Source organism: Oncorhynchus nerka, linkage group LG26 (genome assembly GCF_034236695.1).
Source record: "Oncorhynchus nerka isolate Pitt River linkage group LG26, Oner_Uvic_2.0, whole genome shotgun sequence".
Classification (NCBI taxonomy): Eukaryota; Metazoa; Chordata; class Actinopteri; order Salmoniformes; family Salmonidae; genus Oncorhynchus; species Oncorhynchus nerka.
Genome location: NC_088421.1, coordinates 11383661 through 11408427, shown reverse-complemented (window position 1 = coordinate 11408427; position 24767 = coordinate 11383661). Strand labels below are relative to the sequence as shown.

Here is a 24767-nt window from a genome sequence, read left to right as displayed (position 1 = left end):
AGTGGAGAGTAGCAGGGGAAAGAGAGAGACAAATGAGAAAGAGGAAAGGGAGGTAGAGAAAGAGAGTAGAGGGAGGGAGAGAGAGAGAAAGAAACAGAAACAGGAAGAGAGTGGTGAGAGAGCGATAGAGAATGGCAGAGACTGATAGAAGAGAGAGAGAGAAAGAGAGAGAGAGAGAGAGAAAGAGAGAGAGAGAGAGAGAGAGAGAGAGAGAGAGAGAGAGACTCAGATAACGGTAGTGGCGTGCGCATCCTGCTCTCCTGCTGGGGCTAGATGAGACTTCAGACTGATCTGTGAGGTGAGAAGAACAGAGAGATACATTACATAACTTGATGACTCTAAGCTGACAGTGAGTTACAACACCTTAGCTTGTTCCACGGTGAGAGGAATAACTACCCACACTACAGAGAAGGAAGGAGCTAGAGAGAAAGATTATCAGCCTACTTCGGATAAAGAATAGGAAAGGTGGAAGAAAGAAGGCTATAAACCTGAGACTGAGGTAAATGCCACTGATGCCCAGCTGACCTGTAGCTGAGTGCTGAGGCAGGAACAAGGAGAAGCATCTGTTGAAGTGCAGACTGCAGAGTTACGTTGTTCTGACTCGCCCTCCTCTCAGCTCTGTCTGTTGGGGGATGGAGTGACTTGGTGAGCCCAGCTGTGTCTTCATCGTTGGACAACATGCCTGTGATGAAGGGTCTCCTGGCCCCCCAGAACACCTTCCTGGACACCATCGCCAAACACTTTGATGGCACCCGTAAGTATACCCTTTACTCAAGCCTTTCTGCCTTTGTGCCACCCTCTGTGCCCACCTAATTGGGATGCCTGCAGTGTTACAATGGGTTTGATTGATTGTAATTTACTGGTGAGGTAATTTACAAGTTGTGAACAAGTTGTGTTTAATACATTGTGACTTTTCATTATAAGATTTCCTCTTTGATTTTGCGTCAGCGGGTCAATGAAAATAGGACCATCTTTTATCTATTGATTTTGGGCAGGATTCAATCTGTATCGCCAAAGTATTGCTGAAGATCAGCGTTATAGCTCGATTTAAAGGCAATGTCCCTGCGTTCGTGGAGACTGCAAATACTGCATATGTGGGCTGAATCGGCAGTTACCTTTACATTTGAACTCAGAACTACTGCTATACAGATTGAAATATATTTATGACTATATCATTCAAAGCGCATGGTGTCAAGCATTAGAATCATCGAGAAGCACAACTGTTTCTTGGGGGGGGTTACTGTGGGATTAATACAAATTCTCTTGAGTCTAAGACGTTGGGGTGGGGGTTATAAACTGGCATATGGAATTGTTTTAAGATGGTCCTACCATGGATCATTTAGCTATTTGATTTAACATTTTAGGACCCTTTAGGTATCCCAAAAATATATTTGAAAAGTATTTGATAAAATATTGAATTTGGCCTTTAGTACCAAATACCACAGAAACACATTGAATAACACATTCATAAGTGACAAAAAAGACAGTTAAAAAAGAAATCCTAAGGAATAAGGTTTTGAAGTGTCTGTCAGATATCTAGGAGAAATAAGAAAGCTCAGTCTTGTCAAGGTTGAGCTTGAGGTCGTGGGCCAGGCACGATATCTGCCAGGCACGCAGAGATGTGTGTCTCCACCTGGGTGTCAGAAGGGGCTGAAGAAGAAAAGGAGTTCAATGTCATCTGCATCGCAATGATATAGGAGAGACCATGTGAGGATATGACAGAGCCGAGTGACTTGGTGTATATGTAGGTTTGTTTCTAAATGTAATCCTTTACAGTTACTAGTTACCTGTCCAAAATTCTAATCAGTAACGTAACTTTTGGATTACCCAAACTCAGTAATATAATCTGATTACATTCAGTTACTTTTAGATTCGTTTTCCCTCAAGAGGCATTAGAGGAATGTATGTTACCAATTGAATGACATCTATTGCAGGAAAAATCAATGTTAAAGTTTACATAGCTGGCCATGTATGGATGTTAAATTTGACTTCATGGGTTGGTTGTGTAGGCTTATTCTAACCAATCACTTTCTACTACATATAATAAAGTAAGAACTGACGCTGGAGATCAGAACCAGGTACAGGAGTGAACTTTAATGAACGGACAAGTGACAGAACAGGAACATCGTCAGAACAGGGGGAACAAAACAACATGACAACAATAACGCTGGAACTGGGAACAACCTAGGGAACAGACAAATATAGGGGAGGTAATGAAAACAGGTGATTGAGTCCAGCTGAGTCCAATGAATCACTGATGCGTGTGACGAGGGAAACAGGTGTGCGTAATGATGGTGGAAGGAGTGCGTAGTACTGGGAAGCCTGGCGCCCTCGAGTGGAGGAGGGAGAGCGGGAGCAGGCATGACATAATATTATGATTAAATTATATCTTTACATTAATATATATCATTTATAAGTCCAAAAATGGGATGTAGAAACTACAGATTACCCTATTAAGTATAAGTTTGAGCATGTGTCCATTAAGCCTATGGATTTAGTTTTTTATAAACATGAATTACATTGAGCAATAAAAACCCCACTTTTATTCCATAGGCTGGGATCCGCACTATGCAGCTGTTGTAAAATAGCATTTTTCACTGGCTGTCCACTGGTTTCAAAAACAGTGATTGATAGGCATCTTAAATTCAACCATTATTGGGTTCAAATAGACATTCAGATTTCTGAACAGCCATCCACGACAACCACAAGCCTTAAGGCACAAATAGCCAAATCAAATCAAAGTTTATTTGTTACGTGCCCTAAATACAACAGGCTCTAACCAATATTGCAAAAAAGGTATTAGGTGAACAATAGGTAAGTAAAGAAATAAAACAACAGTAAAAAGACAGGCTATATACAGTAGCGAGGCTATAAAAGTAGCTACATACAGACACCGGTTAGTCAGGCTGATTGAGGTAGTATGTACATGTAGATATGGTTAAAGTGATTATGCATATATGATGAACAGAGAGTAGCAGTAGCGTGGGTGGGTGGGACACAATGCAGATAGTCCAGATATCCAATGAGAGAGCAGCAGTGTGATTCACATAAATGCGCTATGTAGGTACCAATAATACGTGATATCTGTATCACCGTAGACTACACCGCTGCTCTCCTCCTTACCTCCAAGCGTTTATTTAAATTGGATAATCTTTGGATGCTGACAGCAGTCGCACCATTAGAAGATATAGCTTGGACCGTAGCCTGCAAAAGCCTATTTCTGACATTTTCCCGCGATCCATCAAACACATTTGATGTGTCATTGTAGTGGTCTCTGACTTGTCAGACACGCTCAGATGCAACAAAATTTAAATTGCGCCTTTTTTCAATGATGCTTTGAATGTCATTAAGAAAACAGAGAAGTGTCAAAGATTTTTTTCGCAAACATCCTTTCTGAATTTAAAAGTAATCCTCAAAGTAATCATCTAGTTTTTCAAAAGTATCTGTAATCTGATTACACTACTTTAGCTGGTAATGTAACGGATTACAGTTACCGTTTTTTTGTAATCCCTTACATTACATATTGTAGCGACCCGCACAGACAGCTGTGTGTTATGTGCTAGGCTAGGAGGTGGTTGTGTTGTACTGACCAGTACCCGGTGTTCGCGGGGTCCGACATGTCAATCAACCTGCTATCTGCCAATCATGCCTGGAATGTTCTGATGCCGGGCATCCTGGTGGTTGGCGGAGTGGCGTGGAGGGGGGTTGGGCATTGGAAGTTAAGACCAGGTTCAGCCTTTGTTCTCTCTCTCTTACGTCTGGGCTTCACAAGAGAAGGTCACGATTGGCTTGTGGGTTATCTGTCATCTATTTGGCGTGTGCTACGGCCCAAAGAGTAGCCTGTGTAAAGTTGGTTCAATAAACCGTCAATTCGCAAACTCAAGCCTCTGTCTGGACAATTGTTCATTTATGATCTAGTCAGGTCATTACATTGGTGTCAGAAGTGGGATGGTCTCTGCCTCCTGGTCAGGCAGAGCATAGGCCTCGGGCCATTTTGTGAAATAGTCCATGGCCGTGAGCACCCAGCGGTTTCCACTGTCCACTGTGTTACATTCCCCCAGCTACCTCCATGACACAGCCCTCTGTGAGCCCGGGCCGCACCCCCCCAGCCCAGCTACCCCAGATGGGAGAGGAGAGGACACTGTCTGCAGTGAGGGAGATATGGGGGAGGAACTGTGTTGGTCTTGACCCCGAGCAGCAGGGACGGTTGTGGCAGTTGCTGTTTGAATTCAGAGACAACTTTGCGTTGAGTGAGGAAGAGGTGGGTCAGACCCATCTGGTGCAGCATGAGATCGACACAGGTGATGCTCGACCCATCAAGATGCGTCCCCGCCGTATCCCGCTGGCACGCCAGGAGGCGGCAGACAAGGCTGTGTTGGAGATGCAGCGGGCAGACTTCATTGAGCCCTCAGACAGCCCCTGGGCGGCGCCAGTCGTCATGGTTCCGAAGAAGGGGGGCAAGCTGAGGTTCTGTGCGGACTTTGAATGAGGTAACCAGGAAGGACTCATACCCCATACCACGTGATGAGTCGCTGGACCTGGTTAGGGGGTCCTCCTGGTTCTCCTCACTAGACCTCCGCAGCGGCTACTGGCAGGTGCCCCTCTCCCCAGAGGCCAGAGCCAAAACTGCATTCTCCACTAACAGAGGACACTGGCAGTTCAAGGTCCTGTGCTTTGGCCTGTGCAACGCTCCAGCTACTTTTGAGCGTTTGATGGACAGGGTGCTGGATGGCATCCCCCGACAGCAGTGTCTGGTATACCTCGATGACATCCTGGCCCATGGCAGCTCCTTCCAGTCAGCCCTGGGGCGCTAAATGGCGTGTGCTGGAGAGGGTGGCTGCCGCAGGTCTGAAGCTCCACCCCGAGAAGTGCCACTTCATGAGGAGAGAGGTGTCCTTCTTGGGCCACCGAGTGGGGAAGGAGGGGATCAGCACCATGGAGGACAAGGTAGGGGCTGTCAGAGACTGGCCCACCCCCACCGACCAGCGTCAGCTGAAGAGCTTCCTGGGCCTGGCCTCGTACTACAGGAGGTTTGTACGGGGCTTCTCAAGCATTGCTGCTCCACTGAACCGCCTGCTGCCGAAGGACAAGGCTTTCACTTGGACAGTGGAGTGTGAGGAGGCGTTCAACACCCTCAAACGTGCACTGATCGAGGCCCCCGTGCTCGCCCCCCCTGACCTCACCTTGCCCTTTATCCTGGACACAGACGCGAGCAATGTGGGCATGGGTGGGGTGCTGGCCCAGGTGGGGCCAGAGGGGAGAGAGTGGTGGCGTACTTCAGCAAAACATTTGACAAACATGAGCGCCGCTACTGTGTCACCCGGCGGGAGCTCTTGGCTGTTGTGGCTTCCGTCAAACACTTCAAGTACTACCTGGGTGGTCTGCCCTTTACTGTAAGGACTGACCACTCTGCTCTCCAGTGGCTCATGTCTTTCAGAGAGCCAGAGGGGCAGGTGGCACGCTGGTTGGAGGAGCTTCAGCCGTATGACTTCACGGTGGTGCACAGGGCAGGGGCACGCCACTCCAACGCCGACGCCATGTCCCGTTTCCTGTAATGCAGACGGCTGCCGCCACTGTGAACGGAGAGAGGGACGGGAGAGAGAGCTGCGGGCAGAGGAGGGTGTCTGTGCCACAGTGTGTCGGGCGAGCGGGCCTGTCTGCTGTGAGCTGCAGACTGTCGACGTGGCTGAATGGCGGCAGCAGCAGGGACGGGACACAGACCTACAGCCAGTGCTACAGTGGGTAGAGGCGCAGGTGAGGCCACCATGGGAAGAGGTGACAGCGCTCTCACTCGCGACCAAAGGGTTGTGGTCGAAGTTTGAGAGACTGCGGCTGGCTGATGGCGTGCTACAGCGGGCATGGAAGGAGTCAGCTACGGGAGAGGAGAGGTGGCAGGTGGTGGTCCCAAAAGCATTGCGGGAGGCTGTGCTCCAGAGTACTCACGGGGGTGGGGACTGGACACTTTGGGGTCACAAAACACTGCGCCGTCTCCGTCAGGGCTTCTACTGGGGGCAGCACAAGAGGGATGTGGAGGACTTTTGTCGCCGCTGTGACAACTGCACAGCGAGAAAGGGCCCCCAGGCCGCTCTCATGCTCAGCTCCAACAGTTCCCAGTGGGGCTCCCATGGAGAGGGTGGGAGTGGATGTAGTTGGGCCGTTCCCCACCACAGACAGTGGAAACCGCTGGGTGCTCATGGCCATGGACTATTTCACAAAATGGCCCGAGGCCTATGCTCTGCCTGACCAGGAGGCAGAGACCATCGTCGACGCCCTGACAGCGGGGATGTTCAGCAGGTTTGGAGCTGCAGAGTCCATCCACAGCGACCAAGGCAGAAACTTTGAGTCCCGTGTGTTCGCCACCATGTGTGAGAGGCTGGGTATGCACAAGACCCGCACTACTCCTCTCCATCCTCAAAGTGATGGCCTTGTGGAGCGCTTCAACAAAACGCTTGGACAGCAGCTGGCCATCGTCTCTTCCAAACACCAGCGTGACTGGGACAAGCACCTGCCTATGGTCCTCATGGCATGCCGCTCCGCTGTCCAAGACTCCACCTCCTGCACGCCTGCCCTCCTCATGCTGGGGAGAGAGATCCGCACCCCTGCGGAGATGGCGTTGGTCGGCCCCTGGATAGCCCTCATGTTCCTCCGGGGCCGGAGTATGCCCGGAGACTCCAGGACCGCCTGGAGACAGCCCACACCTTCGCCAGAGAGCAGCTGGTGAATGCAGGTGTGAGGCAGAAAAGGAACTATGACGTGCACACCCGGGGAAGGCACTTTGTGGCTGGGGAGCTGGTCTGGGTCTACAGCCCCCTAAGGAAAAAAAGGCAGATGCCCCAAGTTGGACAGTCACTGGGTGGGACCCTGCAGTGTCCTGGAGAGGGTAGGGAGGTTGTGTACCGGGTGCAGCTTCCTCCCAGGGGGAGAAAGGTGGCACTGCACCGGGACAGGTTAGCCCCATACAGAGGGGCCTCTTCTCCCCAAACCCCAGGAACCCCCACAATTCCCCTCTCTGGCAATGACATTCTCCAGGCACCCACCCTCAGGTGCCGCAGACAAGGCTCCAGACAGCCCACTCCCCTGTCTCCCCCTGTGTCACCGCGTGGTTCCCCAGAACCACGGACTGTATTACCCGTTCCCGCTTCCTTGTCCCCCATATCCCTGCCTTCATCCCCTGGTTCCCAGAGGGGCACTCTGCGACCATCACGGCCACGCAGGCAAAGGAGACCTCCGGGTCGCTTCAGAGACTTTGTTTGTTCCCTCGGGGACGAGGGACTTTGTGGTGGGGGGGGCTGTGTAGCGACCCGCACAGACAGCTGTGTGTTATGTGCTAGGCTAGGAGGTGGTTGTGTTGTACTGACCAGTACCCGGTGTTCGCGGGGTCCGACATGTCAATCAACCTGCTATCTGCCAATCACGGGAATGCCTGGAATGTTCTGATGCCGGGCATCCTGGTGGTTGGCGGAGTGGCGTGGAGGGGGGTTGGGCATTGGAAGTTAAGACCAGGTTCAGCCTTTGTTCTCTCTCTCTTACGTCTGGGCTTCACAAGAGAAGGTCACGATTGGCTTGTGGGTTATCTGTCATCTATTTGGCGTGTGCTACGGCCCAAAGAGTAGCCTGTGTAAAGTTGGTTCAATAAACCGTCAATTCGCAAACTCAAGCCTCTGTCTGGACAATTGTTCATTTATGATCTAGTCAGGTCATTACAATATGTAGCCTGGCGAAAGTAAACCCAGCACAGGACACAAACTAATTTGGGGTTGTTTATTCTGTCAAAGCTTACATTTAAAATAGTATAATGTAAGAGGGCAATCACCGCAAATTTAAGCCACCATAAAGTAAAGTTAAATCCAAATCACAATCAAGGGAAATAAATATGTTAGTAAAGTGCATATAAAAACAATCTGAGTACAAAAAGTACAAAATGAAATGCATAAACAGTAGTGGCTCTGCTTTCTATAGAAAAACACAAGAAAATACAGAGACCACAATGTTCAGTTAGAATATACTTTCTAACATTTCAAATGTCTGGGTACATGTTCATAAACAAAATTACATTGTGCATGAAAAACAAAATACATTTTGTCATAAAACATTATGAATACTTACAAACACACTGTCCAGGTGATACCCTAATACCACATGGGACAGTAGATCCTCATCTCACCCATACTGCACTGGGAGAAATGTCATATGAACAGATAAGTTACAATTCAAAAATTAAACAAAATACAGCACACTGAAGCTTTACATGAAATAGAATGTCATTCTGATAATTACTCACACTTCAAATAATGTTATCATCAACTCCACCACGTGGTTCTGAGAACACTGGTATTCAGCGAGCAAGAAGCTAACACCCTCATGTCGATCTGAAAGTATCAACAGGCTAACATGACCATCTGGCATAAATATTACAAAACTAACTCTTGTACACTGCAGATGATGCAGAATATGATATTTTCCGGTACAAGAGTAAGATAAAAAGTATTATTTTACCCATCTAAGGTATCGTTGGACCCACGATGGATTTCAACAGCTCTCCAGTGTAATTGCTTGCTCTCACTCTTACACACTGCGCATGCGCAATCCCATAACCGCTCTCACACATTATTTATGGATCTCTTTTAGGGACAGTGCCATCTAGTGGATTTAAATGAATACAGCTATGTGCTTTTACCACCTGGCTACTTATAGAGAGAAGAGGAGAGGGCCTAGAACCAAGTCCTGGGGGACACCAGTAGTGAGAACACGTTGGGCAGACACAGATCCTCTCCATGTCACCTGGTAGGAGCGCCCTGCCAGGTAGGATGCAATCCAAGAGTGCAGACCCTGAGACACCCAGCCCTGAGAGGCTGGAGAGGAGGATTCAATGGTTGACGAAAGCAGCAGATAGATCTAGGAGGATGAGAACAGAGGAGAGACAATCAGCTTTGGTAGTGCGGTGAGCCTCTGTGACAGAGGAGAGCAGTCTCAGTTGAGTGACCCGTCTTCAAGCCTTGACTGGCTTGACACTAATTGCTAATTGCCTACCAGAGGTGAAGAGCACACTTCCCGGTACTAATTGCTGATTGCATAGGAGAGGACAGACCACTCCCCCTCCAATACAGCCACTGATTAACAAAACAATAACCATCACAAATTGCCCTGCCCTTTATTCCTGGTTGATGTGTCAACAATCAGCTGCAAGTTATGAGCAGTCAGCAGTTCATACACTAAGTAGGACACTGGAAAGACAGACAACACTTAAAGTAATTGGCCCTAGCTAGCAAAAATAGAGTACTAAACACCAACAGATGAAGACAAAAATTATACTTATTACTCCTAGATATATTAGTGTGTGTGTGCTCTAGCTATAGATTGAAGCTACACCGCTACATGGCAAAACAATTATTAACTACTGAAAACACTACCTAGATTTGAATTTACTTCAACTACCACTTAGTCCAACTACCACTCTACTACTAGTACAAAATGTTGTTAAATTACTTGAAGAACTATAAGTAGTTCACTACTCCCCAACACTGTGTGTAAGTGGTACTGGAGAGGGGCAGCCAGTCAACACTGAGTGTAAGTGGTACTGGAGAGGGGCAGCCAGTCAACACTGAGTGTAAGTGGTACTGGAGAGGGGCAGCCAGTCAACACTGAGTGTAAGTGGTACTGGAGAGGGGCAACCAGTCAACACTGAGTGTAAGTGGTACTGGAGAGGGGCAGCCAGTCAACACTGAGTGTAAGTGGTACTGAAGAGGGGCAGCCAGTCAACACTGTGTGTAAGGGGTACTGGAGAGGGGCAGCCAGTCAACACTGTGTGTAAGTGGTACTGGAGAGGGGCAGCCAGTCAACACTGAGTGTAAGTGGTACTGAAGAGGGGCAGCCAGTCAACACTGAGTGTAAGTGGTACTGGAGAGGGGCAGCCAGTCAACACTGAGTGTAAGTGGTACTGGAGAGGGGCAGCCAGTCAACACTGAGTGTAAGTGGTACTGGAGAGGGGTAGCCAGTCAACACTGAGTGTAAGTGGTACTGAAGAGGGGCAGCCAGTCAACACTGAGTGTAAGTGGTACTGGAGAGGGGCAGCCAGTCAACACTGAGTGTAAGTGGTACTGAAGAGGGGCAGCCAGTCAACACTGAGTGTAAGTGGTACTGGAGAGGGGCAGCCAGTCAACACTGAGTGTAAGTGGTACTGGAGAGGGGCAACCAGTCAACACTGAGTGTAAGTGGTACTGGAGAGGGGCAGCCAGTCAACACTGTGTGTAAGTGGTACTGGAGAGGGGCAGCCAGTCAACACTGAGTGTAAGTGGTACTGGAGAGGGGCAGCCAGTCAACACTGAGTGTAAGTGGTACTGGAAAGGGGCAGCCAGTCAACACTGAGTGTAAGTGGTACTGGAGAGGGGCAGCCAGTCAACACTGAGTGTAAGTGGTACTGGAGAGGGGCAGCCAGTCAACACTGTGTGTAAGTGGTACTGGAAGGGGCAGCCAGTCAACACTGTGTGTAAGTGGTACTGGAGAGGGGCAGCCAGTCAACACTGAGTGTAAGTGGTACTGGAGAGGGGCAGCCAGTCAACACTGAGTGTAAGTGGTACTGGAGAGGGGCAGCCAGTCAACACTGTGTGTAAGTGGTACTGGAGAGGGGCAGCCAGTCAACACTGAGTGTAAGTGGTACTGGAAAGGGGCAGCCAGTCAACACTGTGTGTAAGTGGTACTGGAGAGGGGCAGCCAGTCAAGACAGTAATTCAGGCTGTGACAGTGATGGAGAGAGTGGTGAGAGCTCAGCAGAGGAGGAGTGGGTGTGCTGTTGTTTTGGATTGAAGTGCCACTTGTTGGGCTGTTGTGTGTTTGCTGTCTTTGTTGCTCCTCATTAAAGTGATACTTCGGGATTTTGGCAATGAAGAGAGCCAATGTTAACTTGCGTCATCGCAAATCCAGAGTTTTCCAGTCATTGCGCTGTTGCTACTTAGCAATTGAGCTAACGCTAGTTAGCAACTTCCTTCAAACTGCACGCAGAGATAATAATCTGGGGAAGTAGGTAAAGGTCTTCATTGCCTCCTGAAGTATCTCTTTAAGATCCATGAGTGCAGTAGGTCTATGCAGCTGTGTAGGAGTTATTCCTATTTTGTTTTTACACACAAAACACTTGAGTATAGAATTGCACCACATCTTTAGAAAGATGAAAGCCTGTGCAGAGCCATTAGACTCCCATTTCTTTTAGCTCACTCACAACCTAAAAGCTATTTTATTATTAGTCATATGTGTTCTGTGATCATGCATTTAGTTTGACATCTATTAAGCACCTCTGCTTTTGACCATAGGATATATACTGAGTGTACAAAACATTAGAAATACCTGCTCTTTCCATAGGATATATACTAAGTGTACAAAACATTAGAAATACCTGCTCTTTCCATAGGATATATACTGAGTGTACAAAACATTAGAAATACCTGCTCTTTCCATAGCATAGACTGACCAGGTGATTCCAGGTGAAAGCCATGATCCCTTATTGACGTCACTTGTTCACTCCACTTGTTAAATCCACAATCAGTGTAGATGAAGGGGAGGAGACAGGTTAAAGAAGGATGTTTAACTCTTGAGACAACTGAGACATTGCTTGTGTATGTGTGCCATTCAGAGGGTGAATGGGCAAGACAAAAGACTTAAGTGCCTTTGAACGGGGTATGGTAGTAGGTGACAGCCACACCGTTTTTAGTGTGTCAAGAACTGCAATGCTGCTGGGTTTTTCACACTCAACAGTTTCCCTAGTGTATCAAGAATGATCCACCACTCAAAGGACATCCAGCTAACTTGACACAACTGTAGGAATCATTGTAGTCAACATTGGCCAGCACCTCATTGGAACGCTTTAGACACCTTGTAGAGTCAATGCCCCGACGAATTGAGGCTGTTCTGAGGGCAAAAAAGGGTGAACTCAATATTAGGAAGGCGTTCATAATGGTTTGTACAATAAGTATATGTCACAAATGGACTACTGTCGCAGCTGCATGATGCACTTTCGCATGGTCAGATTGGATCACACTCTTCTCAGTGGGTTACAAGAAGTGGGACATGACATCATGCTAGTGTGTGGCCGCCGATCTGTGTCCTGGCTGAGTTAATGAATTCAGTGTGAAGACAAACACACTCACACTAACACTCTCTCTATTACACAAACTCACACTCACACACACACACACACCAACCTGGACTCAGGGGTAGATGTAACATAGTAAATGTAAACCCAGGACACTCCAATTATGATGATATGATATGTTACGTTTTGATATATATATATGATATGTTACGTTGTATTCATTGGTGGATGTCCATCATCCCATTTCGTATGTTATGTTACGATTTACAATTCGTATGATATGCAATGTATTGCAATTCGTACAATACGCCATGGATTTGTAAAACGTATGATATGTAACGAATTCCAATCTGTTGTGGCTACTGTTAGCTAGGTGGCTATAGCTAACGTTAGCTAGGTGACTAAGGTTAACTAGGCTAGGGGTAAGGGTTAAGGTTAGGGTTGGGCCTCCCGAGTGGCACAGAGATCTAAGGCACTGCATCGCAGTGCTTGGAGTGTAACTACAGATCCGGGTTCGATCCCACGGTGTGTCGCAGCTGGCCGCAACCGGAAGACCCGTGAGACTGCGCACCATGGCCCAGCGTCGTCCGGGTTAGGGGAGGGTTTGGCTGGCTGGGATGTCCTTGTCCCATCGCGCACTAGTGACTCCTGTGGTGGGCCAGGCTCATGCACACTGACTTCGGGTCGCCAGTTGTACGTTGTTTCCTCCGACACATGCGGCTGACTTCCGGGTTAAGCAAGCAGTGTGTCAAGAAGCAGTGCGGCTTGGCTGGGTTGTATCTCGGAGGCCGCATGGCTCTCAACCTTCGCCTCTCCCGAGTCCGTACGGGAGTAGCAGCGATGGGACAAGACTGTAACTATCAATTGGATATCACAAAATTGTGGAGAAAAAAATAAAAAAATAGTTTAGGGTTATGATTATAGGAAGGTTTAGCTAACATGCTAAGTAGTTGCAAAGTTGTAATTAGCTCAAATACTAATGTTGCCCGTAATGACATTTGAACATGTAACCTTTGGGTTGCTAGATGTTCACGTTATACGCCTGCCTACCCATCCATCCTGAACAACCACCATATTAAAATTTTTCCCTTAAGTAGCCTGCTGTCTTATGTAACCATACCAAATGTAACATATCATACTAATACGTCTAGTCTATGAGACCAGGCTGCACACACACACCCACACAAATACAGAGTCAGAATAACTTTTTTGACAAGTTTGGTGGTTACAGGTCCTCCGTGTCATGGTGTGGGTGGAGGAGCTGGCGAAAAGCTTTAATGGGCAAGACTGAACCGGTCTGGGGGAAGTGGGAGGTGCAGGGAGCCGTTATCGAAAGGGAAGAGATGTAGTCGGAGCTTGAAATGTCTGTAGGGAGCGGATAAAATAGTCCAAAACCTTTACTTTTTTCTGTCCGAGTTCAAGACCTTCCCGGGCAGCTTCTTCATTTTTATTTTTTATTGAACCTTTATTTAACTATGCAAATAAGTTAAGAACAAATTCTTATTTACAATGACGGCCTACCCCGGCCAAACACTAACCCGGACGACGCTGGGCCAATTGTGAAATATGGGACTCCTAATCACGGCCGGTTCTGATACAGCTTGGAATCAAACCAGGCTCTGTAGTGACACCTCTGCGCCACTCAGGAGCCCACACAGTGTATAATAGATGTTAAAATAATTGACTTCAACCTATGACCTATGACATAATATTCTAATAACATGCGCGACAACAAATGGGTGGATGTGAGTATGTTTGCAATGTATGTCTGACTGCCTCAACTAAATGACCCTCTCCATTGTGTAATGTGAATGGACCAAGCGATTACAAAATGAATGAAAGTGACAGCCAAATGACCCCAACATGTGAACAGAGACATAAATTACAGTTAATTATGTAGGGGTTAAGAGCCAATCATACAGCACCTGGGTATCGATATCAGTCACCCACTCTGCAAAAGTAGGCAAATATATGTCACTCCATCCATCCCATACACACTAAAATGAGTAACCCTAGTAATGTCTGGTGGACTGTAACAGGCTGTAATGAAGGACAGTTCCCTCTATAACAATCCATTATATCATTTCTCATTTCACTCTTAATACATTATTTAGTCGTTGCCCGAATGCAAACAAACTACTATGTACAGTACACATGTACACATTGTGCAGTTATTCCCATTTATATGTACATTTCAGGTTGCACTCTGTGGATTATGGTACCGGGATGTCAGAGCGGAGTTATCATTGCAATGTTAACCCAGCAATAGTTGTATTTGTGTGCACAGCTCTTTGTCGACTCATTGTCTAATTGTATGTGTGGGCTGGGAGCTACACACAGCTTTACCCTCCTAATTGAGGCATACAATTATTTAATAGCCTCCATTTAAATTCACAAATTGTGATTATTGTTGTTGTGATTGTCAATGACTCCAGCCACCCTAGTCATAGACTGTTCTTTCTGCTACCGCACGGCAAGCGGTACCGGAGCGCCAAGTCTAGGTCCAAGAGGCTTCTAAACAGCTTCTACCCCCGAGGCATAAGACTCCTGAACATCTAATCAAATGGCCACCCAGACTATTTGCATTGCCCCCCGTCTTTTACACTGCTGCTACTCTCTGTTATTATCTATGCTTAGTCACTTTAATAACTCTACCTACATGTACATATCACCACAATTGCCTCGACATTGACTCTGTACTGGTACACCCTGTATATAGCCTGACTATTGTTATTTTACTGCTGCTCTTGAATTATTTGTTACTTTTATTTCTTATTCGTATTTTTTTAGTTACAAAAAAAAGTTTTTTTTAAACTGCATTGTTGGTTAGGGCTTGTAAGTAAGCATTTCACTGTACACCTGTTGTATTCGGCACATGTGACAAATACAATTTGATTTGATTTGATTGACACAAAGGGCCTGGCTTTTCTGCTTGTGTAATGTAAGTAGATTGGTTTGGGTTTTGCTCTTCGTCACCTAATGTCAATTACTGAAGCTACAAGTGCATGAACTGAAAAGTAATAGAAATGACCCGTGTTATTCACTACAATGGAGAAGTCCCTTTTGTCGTGCGGTCGGTCATTTCAGAAATTATTCTGGGAGAAAATGAGAGAGGCCATGAGAAATAGAAGCACATAGAGCTTTGAAGGTTCGACATGGCTTTCACTGTGAACTGAGAGACTGGGTGCATTTTAGCAGAATGATAGAGTCATGTTGGAGAAAGGACTTACCATCTGTTTGCTTTGCTTTAGGAAAACAACCTTGTTTCACTTGTCTATATCAGTCTAAGCCAAGTAACAATGAAAATCATGAAGCTACTGTAAAAAAAAAAACTATATTGGTCCAAATACACCTCAGTTTTTTAAATAATCAGTATGTTTTCCCATAGGATTAACTTATTGCAAATCTATTTGTGTTCTTCCTGTATAAGAAAAGGGACCGTATGCTGGTTACCTCCTCCTCGTGGAAATAACATCTTTGCCATATGCTTTTTATTAAAAACAATTACAAATTGCTATGGCAACCCAAGCCTGGGCACATAAAGTCTCATGTAGCTTCTGTAGCTTCTGTACTAATTATCTCTACATGAGTCACTTAGAGACTGTGACATTTCAAGAGTTGAATACTGTGTATAACCTAACTCAATCTAAAGATATCTATACAGCTTTCAACAACAGCCAGACTTAGTCCATGGCTCAGTAGGCTGAGGGTTGCATGGGGCTCGGACTGTGGCAGAATTAACTTAACAAGAGATCTGGAGCAATTAGGTCCTCTTCACCACTCTGTGTTAACTAATGATCAATTAGACTTGTGTACTAAGTGTGTCTATAATACTGCCACAACATCTACAGTATTGTCAATGCAAATGTCTAATTTCTCCTTGTGTTTCAAGAGGACTTCTCCAGATTGCCTCATTAGCTAATGATAATGGGCTGCTTATGTAAAGACTTTCAAACGGTGACCTCAGTGTTTCCGCACTATGCATCTAATTATAACGGAGTAAATTGGTGTCTTGATTGACAGGGTATGATCAGACCATCACCACATGTATAGTCGAGAATAGGAAACTCTGGCCATGAAATTCTATCTTGCCCCCCCCTATTTCCTATGAAACTCTATACGGCAGTGACCCAGTGGACTTGGAGTGACCCAGTGGACTTGGAGTGACCCAATGGACTTGATAGTTGGGGACAGGTGACAACGGACAGGCATTGGATTGTGGGAGACATCTGTGAGGGGCATTTGTCTCTGCACAATGATGCACCGTGCTACAATACAGTCTACTTTGCAACCCTTTAGAAAGGGTGGAACAGATGGGAGGGAGATGGTCCATTTAACAGCTGCTTGCAAAACATTTTTTATGGAGACGAGTTCAACTCGCTGTGGAGGAATATACCATTCATAAATGTTTATAGCCGTACCAAATACACAACGATGTTCTCTCTCTCTCAACAGAGTAAGCAGGTAAACAGCAGCTAAACAGCAGCTAAACATTTAAATCAAGCAAATCAAATTTGAACAAAAACTTCAAGGAGTATGTTAAATAATCCCACAGCACCCTCCAACCTCCCATAAAAAGAAATACATCTATTAAAAAAAATCTACAACACCCTTGCCTTTTGTGAACTAACACTCGCGCTTGACTTTTTTCCCTACTAGCACTGACCTTGCTGATAGTGTCTGTCCTACCGAGCTATCTGAAGACGAACGCACTCAGTCGCTCTGGGTGTGTCTGCTAAATTACTAAAACGCAAAAGGAACAACACAACACAAAAGATTCATAGCTGAAACGTGACTTGGGCATATCAGAAAGGGTTCTAAATGACTGTGCCATCACACCTGTATTCTTGTTGCTGAAAGTACATCTTCCCTTCCGCTCAGCCCGAGTGCCTGCACAGTTCAACAGATGGGTGCAGCCCTGAGAGGTGGTTGGTATTTCAGTGGAGTCTGACAGAATCAAAAGGCAGCTACTGAATCAGAAGCTCCAGTCTGTCCTATGATTGGCTGGCGCTGTCTTTGGTTACATGGGCAGGGGGATGTGAGGATACAACACATGATGCTCATTTCCCATCCCCCTTAGAGTCCCCAGGCACCTGCTGGGGGGGTTAGTTAGTTAGTTAGTTAGTTAGTTAGATCGACTGAGACCGAGACAGACAGAGCTCTTTTTCAGACAGCTAAAGGATGAAATAGACCCTGAGAAGAGAAAATGAGTGGGAGGAGAGAGGGATTCAGAAAGAAATCAGCAAGTGACTGAATTCCTGATGCTTATGTTCTACCTTCATAGATGGCTGTATTCAACACAGGCTTAATTGTTAATTACATAGCCTAATTCAGCATCCAGAGGCAAGGACATTCATCCATTTAATGTCTGAATCACACAGTGTACTCCAGGGGCAGAAATAATTGGTCGACCAGTTTAACAGCAATCATTACGCAGACAGAGTTAGGGTACAGTACATCGTGTCTCTAATTTTCTCTCCTTGCTTTCCACAGACAGCAACTTCCTTCTTGGGAATGCCCAGGGTCGCCAAGGTTACCCCATCGTGTACTGCTCGGACGGCTTCTGCGAGCTGACGGGGTTTGTGCGCACTGAGGTGATGCAGAAAACATGCACGTGTCGCTTCCTGCACGGGGCGGAGACCAGTGAGAGGGTGAGGCAGCAGGTGGACAAGGCCCTGGAGGGACAGCATGAGTACCAGGGGGAGGTGTGCTTCTACATGAAGAACGGTGAGCATTCAGTCAACACATGGTGGCCCTCCATACAACATCATCCAACCAGATCTATCTTTTGAATGTATCTTTAGAACAATGGACAGAGGATGCAACATACACCAAGTTCACTTCTGCACAATATGTGCAATACAGCCAAATATAGTCCTCCACTCCACGTGTCATTAGAATTGAACTCAAGTGGTGTTCAAGGTCATTTAAATTCAGAGTGCAGATTATTAAATGGGACAATATACAAATGTTTTGAGTCAGATCATTTGAAAAACACAATTTTATTGAGTAAATGTACTTTGGTTTATTTTCATTTTGATAAGAGATGAAAATGCAATGAATTGAAGGTTATTTGTTGACGTAAACATATACATTTACAGATTTTGTCGGCCGTGTCGTTAGATTTGGGGTGGGATGGGATAGGGTCCTGATAAATTATTGGGAAAAGAACAGGTTCCCCAGAAGTTCTGGTGGGACAAAATTGGGTCACCGCTGAAAACATTTGAGTACCACGAAATCTAACTTCTTCTATAATGTTGCTTCCACAGGGAATCCATTCCGGTGCCTTCTTGACATTGTGCCAATTAAGAATGAGAAGGGTGAAGTGGTTCTATTCCTTTTCTCCTTCAAGGATGTCACTGAGTCGTACGGAAAAAGCCACCAGCACAGCAACAGGAGAGGGCGGGGGGCCACAGGTATCCTACTAACTCTGCAACACTGTGGCTTCCACCATCTTGAACTGTTTATAGTTTAGACTATGATGATTTAATAAGTGTAACAACCCATTCATTATGGTCCTCGTGTCATCAGGCATCTCAGAGGACGCACATCAGAGCAGAAAACGCAGCCGTTCCCACTTTTCCCAAGCCAGGGAGAGAGGAAGGACTGTCCTGTACCACCTCACCAACCAGTTCTCCAAGAGGGGCAAGGGGAAGCTGCCCAATGTGAGTTCCCATGGATCTCACCGTACTGTACAGTAGAGTGCGTTGACTCATTGACAAGAGGAAAGGCATCATTTCATTATATTAGCAACTGCTTTCTGAAAGATGACGTCATTTGTTTTCATATCACAAGTAAAATCACATTCTTACCACATTCAAATGAAAACATATTTGAGCAGACGTGTTAGGGAGCATATAAGAGCAAGGTGACATTTACCTATCCATTTGAGGAAGGTTGAGCTTGGCCCAGATAGAGGAATTGATCAGGCAGCCTTTGAAGCTCCGGTCTGCTGTGTGTGGTCTTTGTAGTGCTGGTATATATAGAGCAACAGAGAGACGCAGTGTGGCCTTTTGCAGATTGGGACATAGGAAAGCTGGGGTATCACCTCACTAATTAAAGGAAAGTCCCGGAAGAGAGGTCACCATACGACACAGCAGTGGACAGACAGAACCAAGGATTTTCAACCTTTTCCCTCTTCCTCTGAGAGGTTAAAAACATGTTATATGAGGTAGTTGTTATTTGAAGATACGTCAATTGTACCGTTAAATGCTGAGAGACTTCAAACTTTGACAAATCTATGACATTTATGAAAATTCACTGTCTCCAAATCCTGCCTTTTACATACTTGATGGTGATCAGTCAATGTTTTTTAAGATAGTGTAAAACATGTGGTTACCATTGACAACAGCAAGGGCTATGTGGCATTGCATGCTTTGAAAAATGTTCAAATTTGTGCTTTTGCTGTGACAGTTCTGTACACATTCAGTTGTTGTTGTGCATCTAAATCCTCCATGTGCAATTACCAAGTAATTATCTCCCATGATGTACCCAGCTATTATCCTACCAAGGGATCCCACTTGGAGGTTCTGCTGACCTATTCAGCGGCCTCTCTAGTCATGTTGAAGAACGACAGAGGGAATTTACTTTCAGATCTCATTACCTCATGGGATCTCCATAGTACCTCATCCATATTTCATCTCCTTCATACTGTGTCATTTATGGAGGATAAAGTCAGGGATTCTGCATATGTGTCAAAAAGAACATGTCGATAACTGTCTCTCCCGGTCTTTCATGTATTGTAAAGTGAAATGAGGTTCCATTTGATCCCTTTAGGTTCCATTTGAGGTTCCATTTTTCACCTTTATTTAACCAGGTAGGCCAGTTGAGAACATGTTCTCATTTACAACTGTGACCTGGCCAAGATAAAGCAAAGCAGTGAGACAAAAACAACAGCACAGAGTTACACATAAACAAACGTACGGTCAGTAACACAACAGAAAAGAAAAATATAAAAATCTATGTACAGTGTGTGCAAATGTAGAAGAGTAATGAAGGTTATATGTCTGTCTTGAAAAGATGCCATTGAACCCTTAAGATGTTTCTTGATTTTAGTTTCTGATTATTTGTGTAATTGTTTGACATTTTACTTCACTGTTAGGCGCTTAGTAACACAATCATTTCTCTGCACCCGCTTTACCATCCGCTAAACTGTGTACACAAAAAACTTTGATTTGATGTCCTTGATTCCTAAAAAGAACATTTACTTCTCCTCTCTTGTGCCACAGAGAAGTTTGGATTGTGGCCAAGGGAGAGCTGTAGACACTGATTTTGATGTAGCTAGGGCAAGTAGGTTTCAGTGCATTCTTGAGATGTTATCATAGGTACAAGTGCCACTGTGCCAGTGTGGTGTTTGGGGCTTTGTCTGTGACCTGGGACCTATGACCTGTTACCCTTGGCCCCTGTCTCCCTGCAGAGTGTATTCCAGAAGCCCTCTCTCCCAGAGTACAAGGTGGCGGCGGTGCAGAAGTCCCGCTTCATCCTGCTCCACTACAGCGTATCCAAGGCCCTGTGGGATTGGCTCATCCTCCTGGCTACCTTCTACGTGGCGGTCACCGTGCCATTCAATGTCTGCTTCGTCAGTCACCAGGACGACGACTGTGACTCCCGTAGCACCATTGCCAGTGACATCGCTGTGGAAATGCTCTTCATTCTAGGTAACATACTGTTGTATAACAGTTCTGAGAGTGGCAACATAGTAGTCCAATGGTAAATGTCATATCACTCTCCGGTGGCTAAATGAATTGGCACCAGTATCTAGCTCCTCTGGTATATAGTTGATCAATAATAGTTCTTTCCTGCTGTGGCAGTGGGTGTTTCCTTGGAAATCAGTCACGCTTGAATGTACTCTCTCACCCACTGCATTACCAACTCATCATGGTGTCTGTGTCACCCCTGGTTACAGCTCACATTTTGAGCCACAATTAGATACTTCCGGTCTACGATGGATGTGTGATCCTAAAACAGCTGTGATGGGGCTCAGACTTTTTTAAGTTGAGGAAATGGCAATTATGTGCAGTGACATTCACATACAAAATTATCATCACCTCGTGTGTAATTCTAAACCGTTGGTGTCATGCCATAATTAGCATTTACAGCTCACCTGGAAAAATACTGGAATGTAGTAGCCTATCCACCCACTTTACTCACTTTTTGTGTAATTGAGTAAAGGATCAAATATTATTTTGCTCATGTTCTGCTGGGTTTTCTCCCTGTTCCTCCCCAGATATCATCCTGAACTTTAGGACCACCTTCGTGAGTCAGTCGGGTCAGGTGGTGTACGATGCCCGCTCCATCTACCTCCATTACTGTGGCACCTGGTTCTTTATAGACCTCTTTGCTGCTCTGCCCTTTGACCTCCTCTACGCCTTCAACATCACAGTGGTGAGTTTGTATGGGGGAATTAACTGTGCATGTATGGGTGTCATGGGCATTTGGCTTTGCGTGTGTATGCAGTTCCTTATCCTATCTTGAACAGACAGTGCTTGTTCGATAGCCCTTCCCAGAATAATCCTTTTCCCTCTTAAAATATGTTGTTGGTCCTCTTTATTTCCCCTGAGCATTGAATTGTAACGGATTAGGTCTTGCCACCTCCATGCTTTATTGTGCTGCTCCTTCCTTCTCTCCAGTGTCCCTCCCCCTATCCACTAGCCGCACTCCCCAACGCTCTCTCTCTCTGTCTCACGGTTTAAATCTCAGCAAATAGCCTTTTCACTTAATCTTACCTGGGCTTCTGAGATGTGATACGGTTCAACTACCCCTTTTTTCCACCAATCATTTGTTTCTCAAGCTTTCCAAGAGATGTGCCGTTCTTTACTGATGAATGTATCTTTAGCCTCTGGGGGAAGTGGGATATCTGAGTGGTAGGAGGAATGTTTCCTCACTGCATCTCAGCTAGACCGTGTCCCTGGAGTTCAGTACCGAGGATAGATCATCAATACTGTATGAAAATGCCTGACGACTTTAACCGGACTATGACTGAACCCTCTAACGTCTTTTGGCCTTTACACATGTCACAATGCAAATGGTCATCTCTACATGAATCGTTGCATGTAAACATGTCCGTTACCTCCTGTCCAGACCTCGCTGGTCCACCTCCTGAAGACTGTGCGTTTGCTGCGGCTGCTGCGGTTGCTACAGAAGCTGGACCGTTACTCCCAGTACAGTGCTGTGGTCCTGACCCTGCTCATGTCTGTGTTCGCCCTGCTTGCCCACTGGATGGCCTGCGTCTGGTACGTCATCGGCCACAAGGAGATAGAGAGCAGCGACCCTGTCACCTGGGATATAGGTGAGCGCCTGTTTGTGAGTGTTTGTGTGTGTATGTTTGTATATTGTGTGTGGTTGTTGGACCACTCTCACACAGTAGACACATCAACATAATGTTTCCTTGGCTTACTATAGGGAAGCAGCCATGTGTGACCGCTATTCTCTCTAAATGTGTCTGTAACACAGTAACTTATTTAACTTGTCTGACAGCTAGATGCTATGGCCCCTTTGCACGTTCGGTCCCTGGACAAGCCCGAATGCTTCTGAACTGGCCTCTCAGTCCATCTCCCTCCATAACACCCTCCCAGTCGACCTCACAGCAAGTGTAGGACAATGGACAGAGACTGTTTGAAACTACTCCCAGCAAGGATACCTCACACTCTATAATATCACCTAATCATCAGTCAAGCAAACACAAAGGAAAAAACAACCCAAACTCTTTCACTGGTCTCCTATCAGATCCCTGTAAAACATTTTTATTTTTCTCCTCCTCTCTCTTCCTTGCCCCCCCCCCCCCCATTGGCATGGGAAACATAATGTATGTTAACATTGCCAAAGCAAGTGAAGTAGATAACAAACAAAAGTGAAATAAACAGTAAAAATGAACAGTAAACTCTGTCTCTCTCTCTCTCTTCCTTTTCCCCTCTCTGTCCCCCCCCCCCCCCCCTCACTCTCTCTCTTTCTCCCTCCCTCTGTCCTCTCTGTCCTGTTGTACTCTCCAGGCTGGCTGCAGGAGCTGGGGAAGCGGTTGGAGACCCCATACATCAACAGTACGGTTGGCGGCCCCTCCATGCCCAGTGCCTACATCGCCTCCCTCTACTTCACCCTGAGCAGCCTCACCAGTGTGGGCTTTGGCAATGTGTGTGCCAACACAGACGCCGAGAAGATCTTCTCCATCTGCATCATGCTCATGGGGGGTAAGTCCATCTGCATCATGCTCATAGGGGATCAGTCCATCTGCATCATGTTCATGGGGTGATAAGTCCATCTGCATCATGCTCATGGGGGTAAGTCCATCTCTATCATGCTCATGGGGGATCAGTCCATCTGCATCATGTTTATGGGGTGATAAGTCCATCTGCATCATGATCATGGGGATACATCCATCTGCATCATGCTCATGGGGATAAGTCCATCTGCATCATGCTCATGGGGGGATAAGTCCATCTGTGTCATACTCATGGGGGTAAGTCCATCTGCATCATGCTCATGGGGGGTAAGGTAAGTTCATCTGCATCATGCTCATGGGGGTAAGTTCGTTGGAAGCGAGGCAGTGTTAGTAGACATCTTTAAGACATCTTTAGGAGTATTTTCTTAATTCTTTCAAGACATCAAATCAAATCAAATGAAATGCATTTATATAGCCCTTCTTACATCAGCTGATATCTCAAAGTGCTGTACAGAAACCCAGCCTAAAACCCCAAACAGCAAGCAATGCAGGTATAGTGGTGGCAGGTATAGTGGTGCAGGTATAGTGGTGGCATGGTGGCTAGGAAAAACTCCCTAGAAAGGCCAAAACCTAGGTAGAAACCTAGAGAGGAACCAGGCTATGAGGGGTGGCCAGTCCTCTTCTGGCTGTGCCGGGTGGAGATTATAACAGAACATGGCCAGGGTGTTCAACTGTTCATAAATGACCAACATGGTCAAAAAATAATAATCACAGTAGTTGTTGAGGGTGCAACAAGTCAGCACCTCAGGAGTAAATGTCAGTTGGCTTTTCATAGCCGATCATTAAGATTATCTCTACCGTTCCTGCTGTCTCTGGAGAGTTGAAAAGAGCAGGTCTGGGACAGGTAGCATGTTTAGCCTAAAATGACATACCCAAATCTAACTGCCTGTAACTCAAGCCCTGAAGCAAGGATATGCATATTCGTGATACCATTTGAAAGGAAACACTTTGAAGTTTGTGGAAATTTGAAAGGAATGTAGAAGAATTATTTGTATTTTTTGTACCATCATCTTTGAAATGCAAGAGAAAGGCCATAATATGTTATTCCAGCTCGGTTGCACAAATGCTGATGCTCCAGATACTCAACTAGTCTAAAGAAGGCCAGTTGTATTGCTTCTTTAATCAGGACAACAGCTTTCAGCTGTGCTAACATAATTGCAATAGGGTTTTCTAATGATCAATTAGCCTTTCAAAATGATCAACTTGGATTAGCTAACACAATGTGCCATTGGAACACAGGAGTGATGGTTGCTGATAATGGGCCTCTGTATGCCTATGTAGATATTCCATTAAAAATCAGCCGTTTCCAGCTACAGTAGTCATTTACAACATTAACAATGTCTACACTGTATTTCTTATCAATTTGATGTTATTTTAATGGACTTTTTTTTTTGCTTTCCTTTCAAAAACACGGACAATTATATGTGACCTCAAACTTTTGAACGGTGGTGTATGTGGAAAGGTTTATAC

At 45.8% G+C, this 24767-nt stretch overlaps 1 protein-coding gene across 1 annotated transcript in view; it reads left to right on the top strand.

Annotated features, from left to right (window-relative positions):
• The first annotated feature begins 314 nt into the window (after positions 1–314).
• LOC115110873 (potassium voltage-gated channel subfamily H member 4-like) overlaps positions 315–24767 on the top strand; it is a 34437-nt gene continuing 9984 nt past the window's right edge. The window contains exons 1-8 of the mRNA XM_065010082.1: positions 315–754; positions 17576–17809; positions 18352–18498; positions 18614–18747; positions 20499–20739; positions 21309–21466; positions 22163–22370; positions 23071–23265. Of these exons, the coding sequence (XP_064866154.1) occupies positions 679–754; positions 17576–17809; positions 18352–18498; positions 18614–18747; positions 20499–20739; positions 21309–21466; positions 22163–22370; positions 23071–23265 (1393 nt within the window). The 5' untranslated portion in view covers positions 315–678. The remainder of the gene's footprint in view (positions 755–17575; positions 17810–18351; positions 18499–18613; positions 18748–20498; positions 20740–21308; positions 21467–22162; positions 22371–23070; positions 23266–24767) is intronic.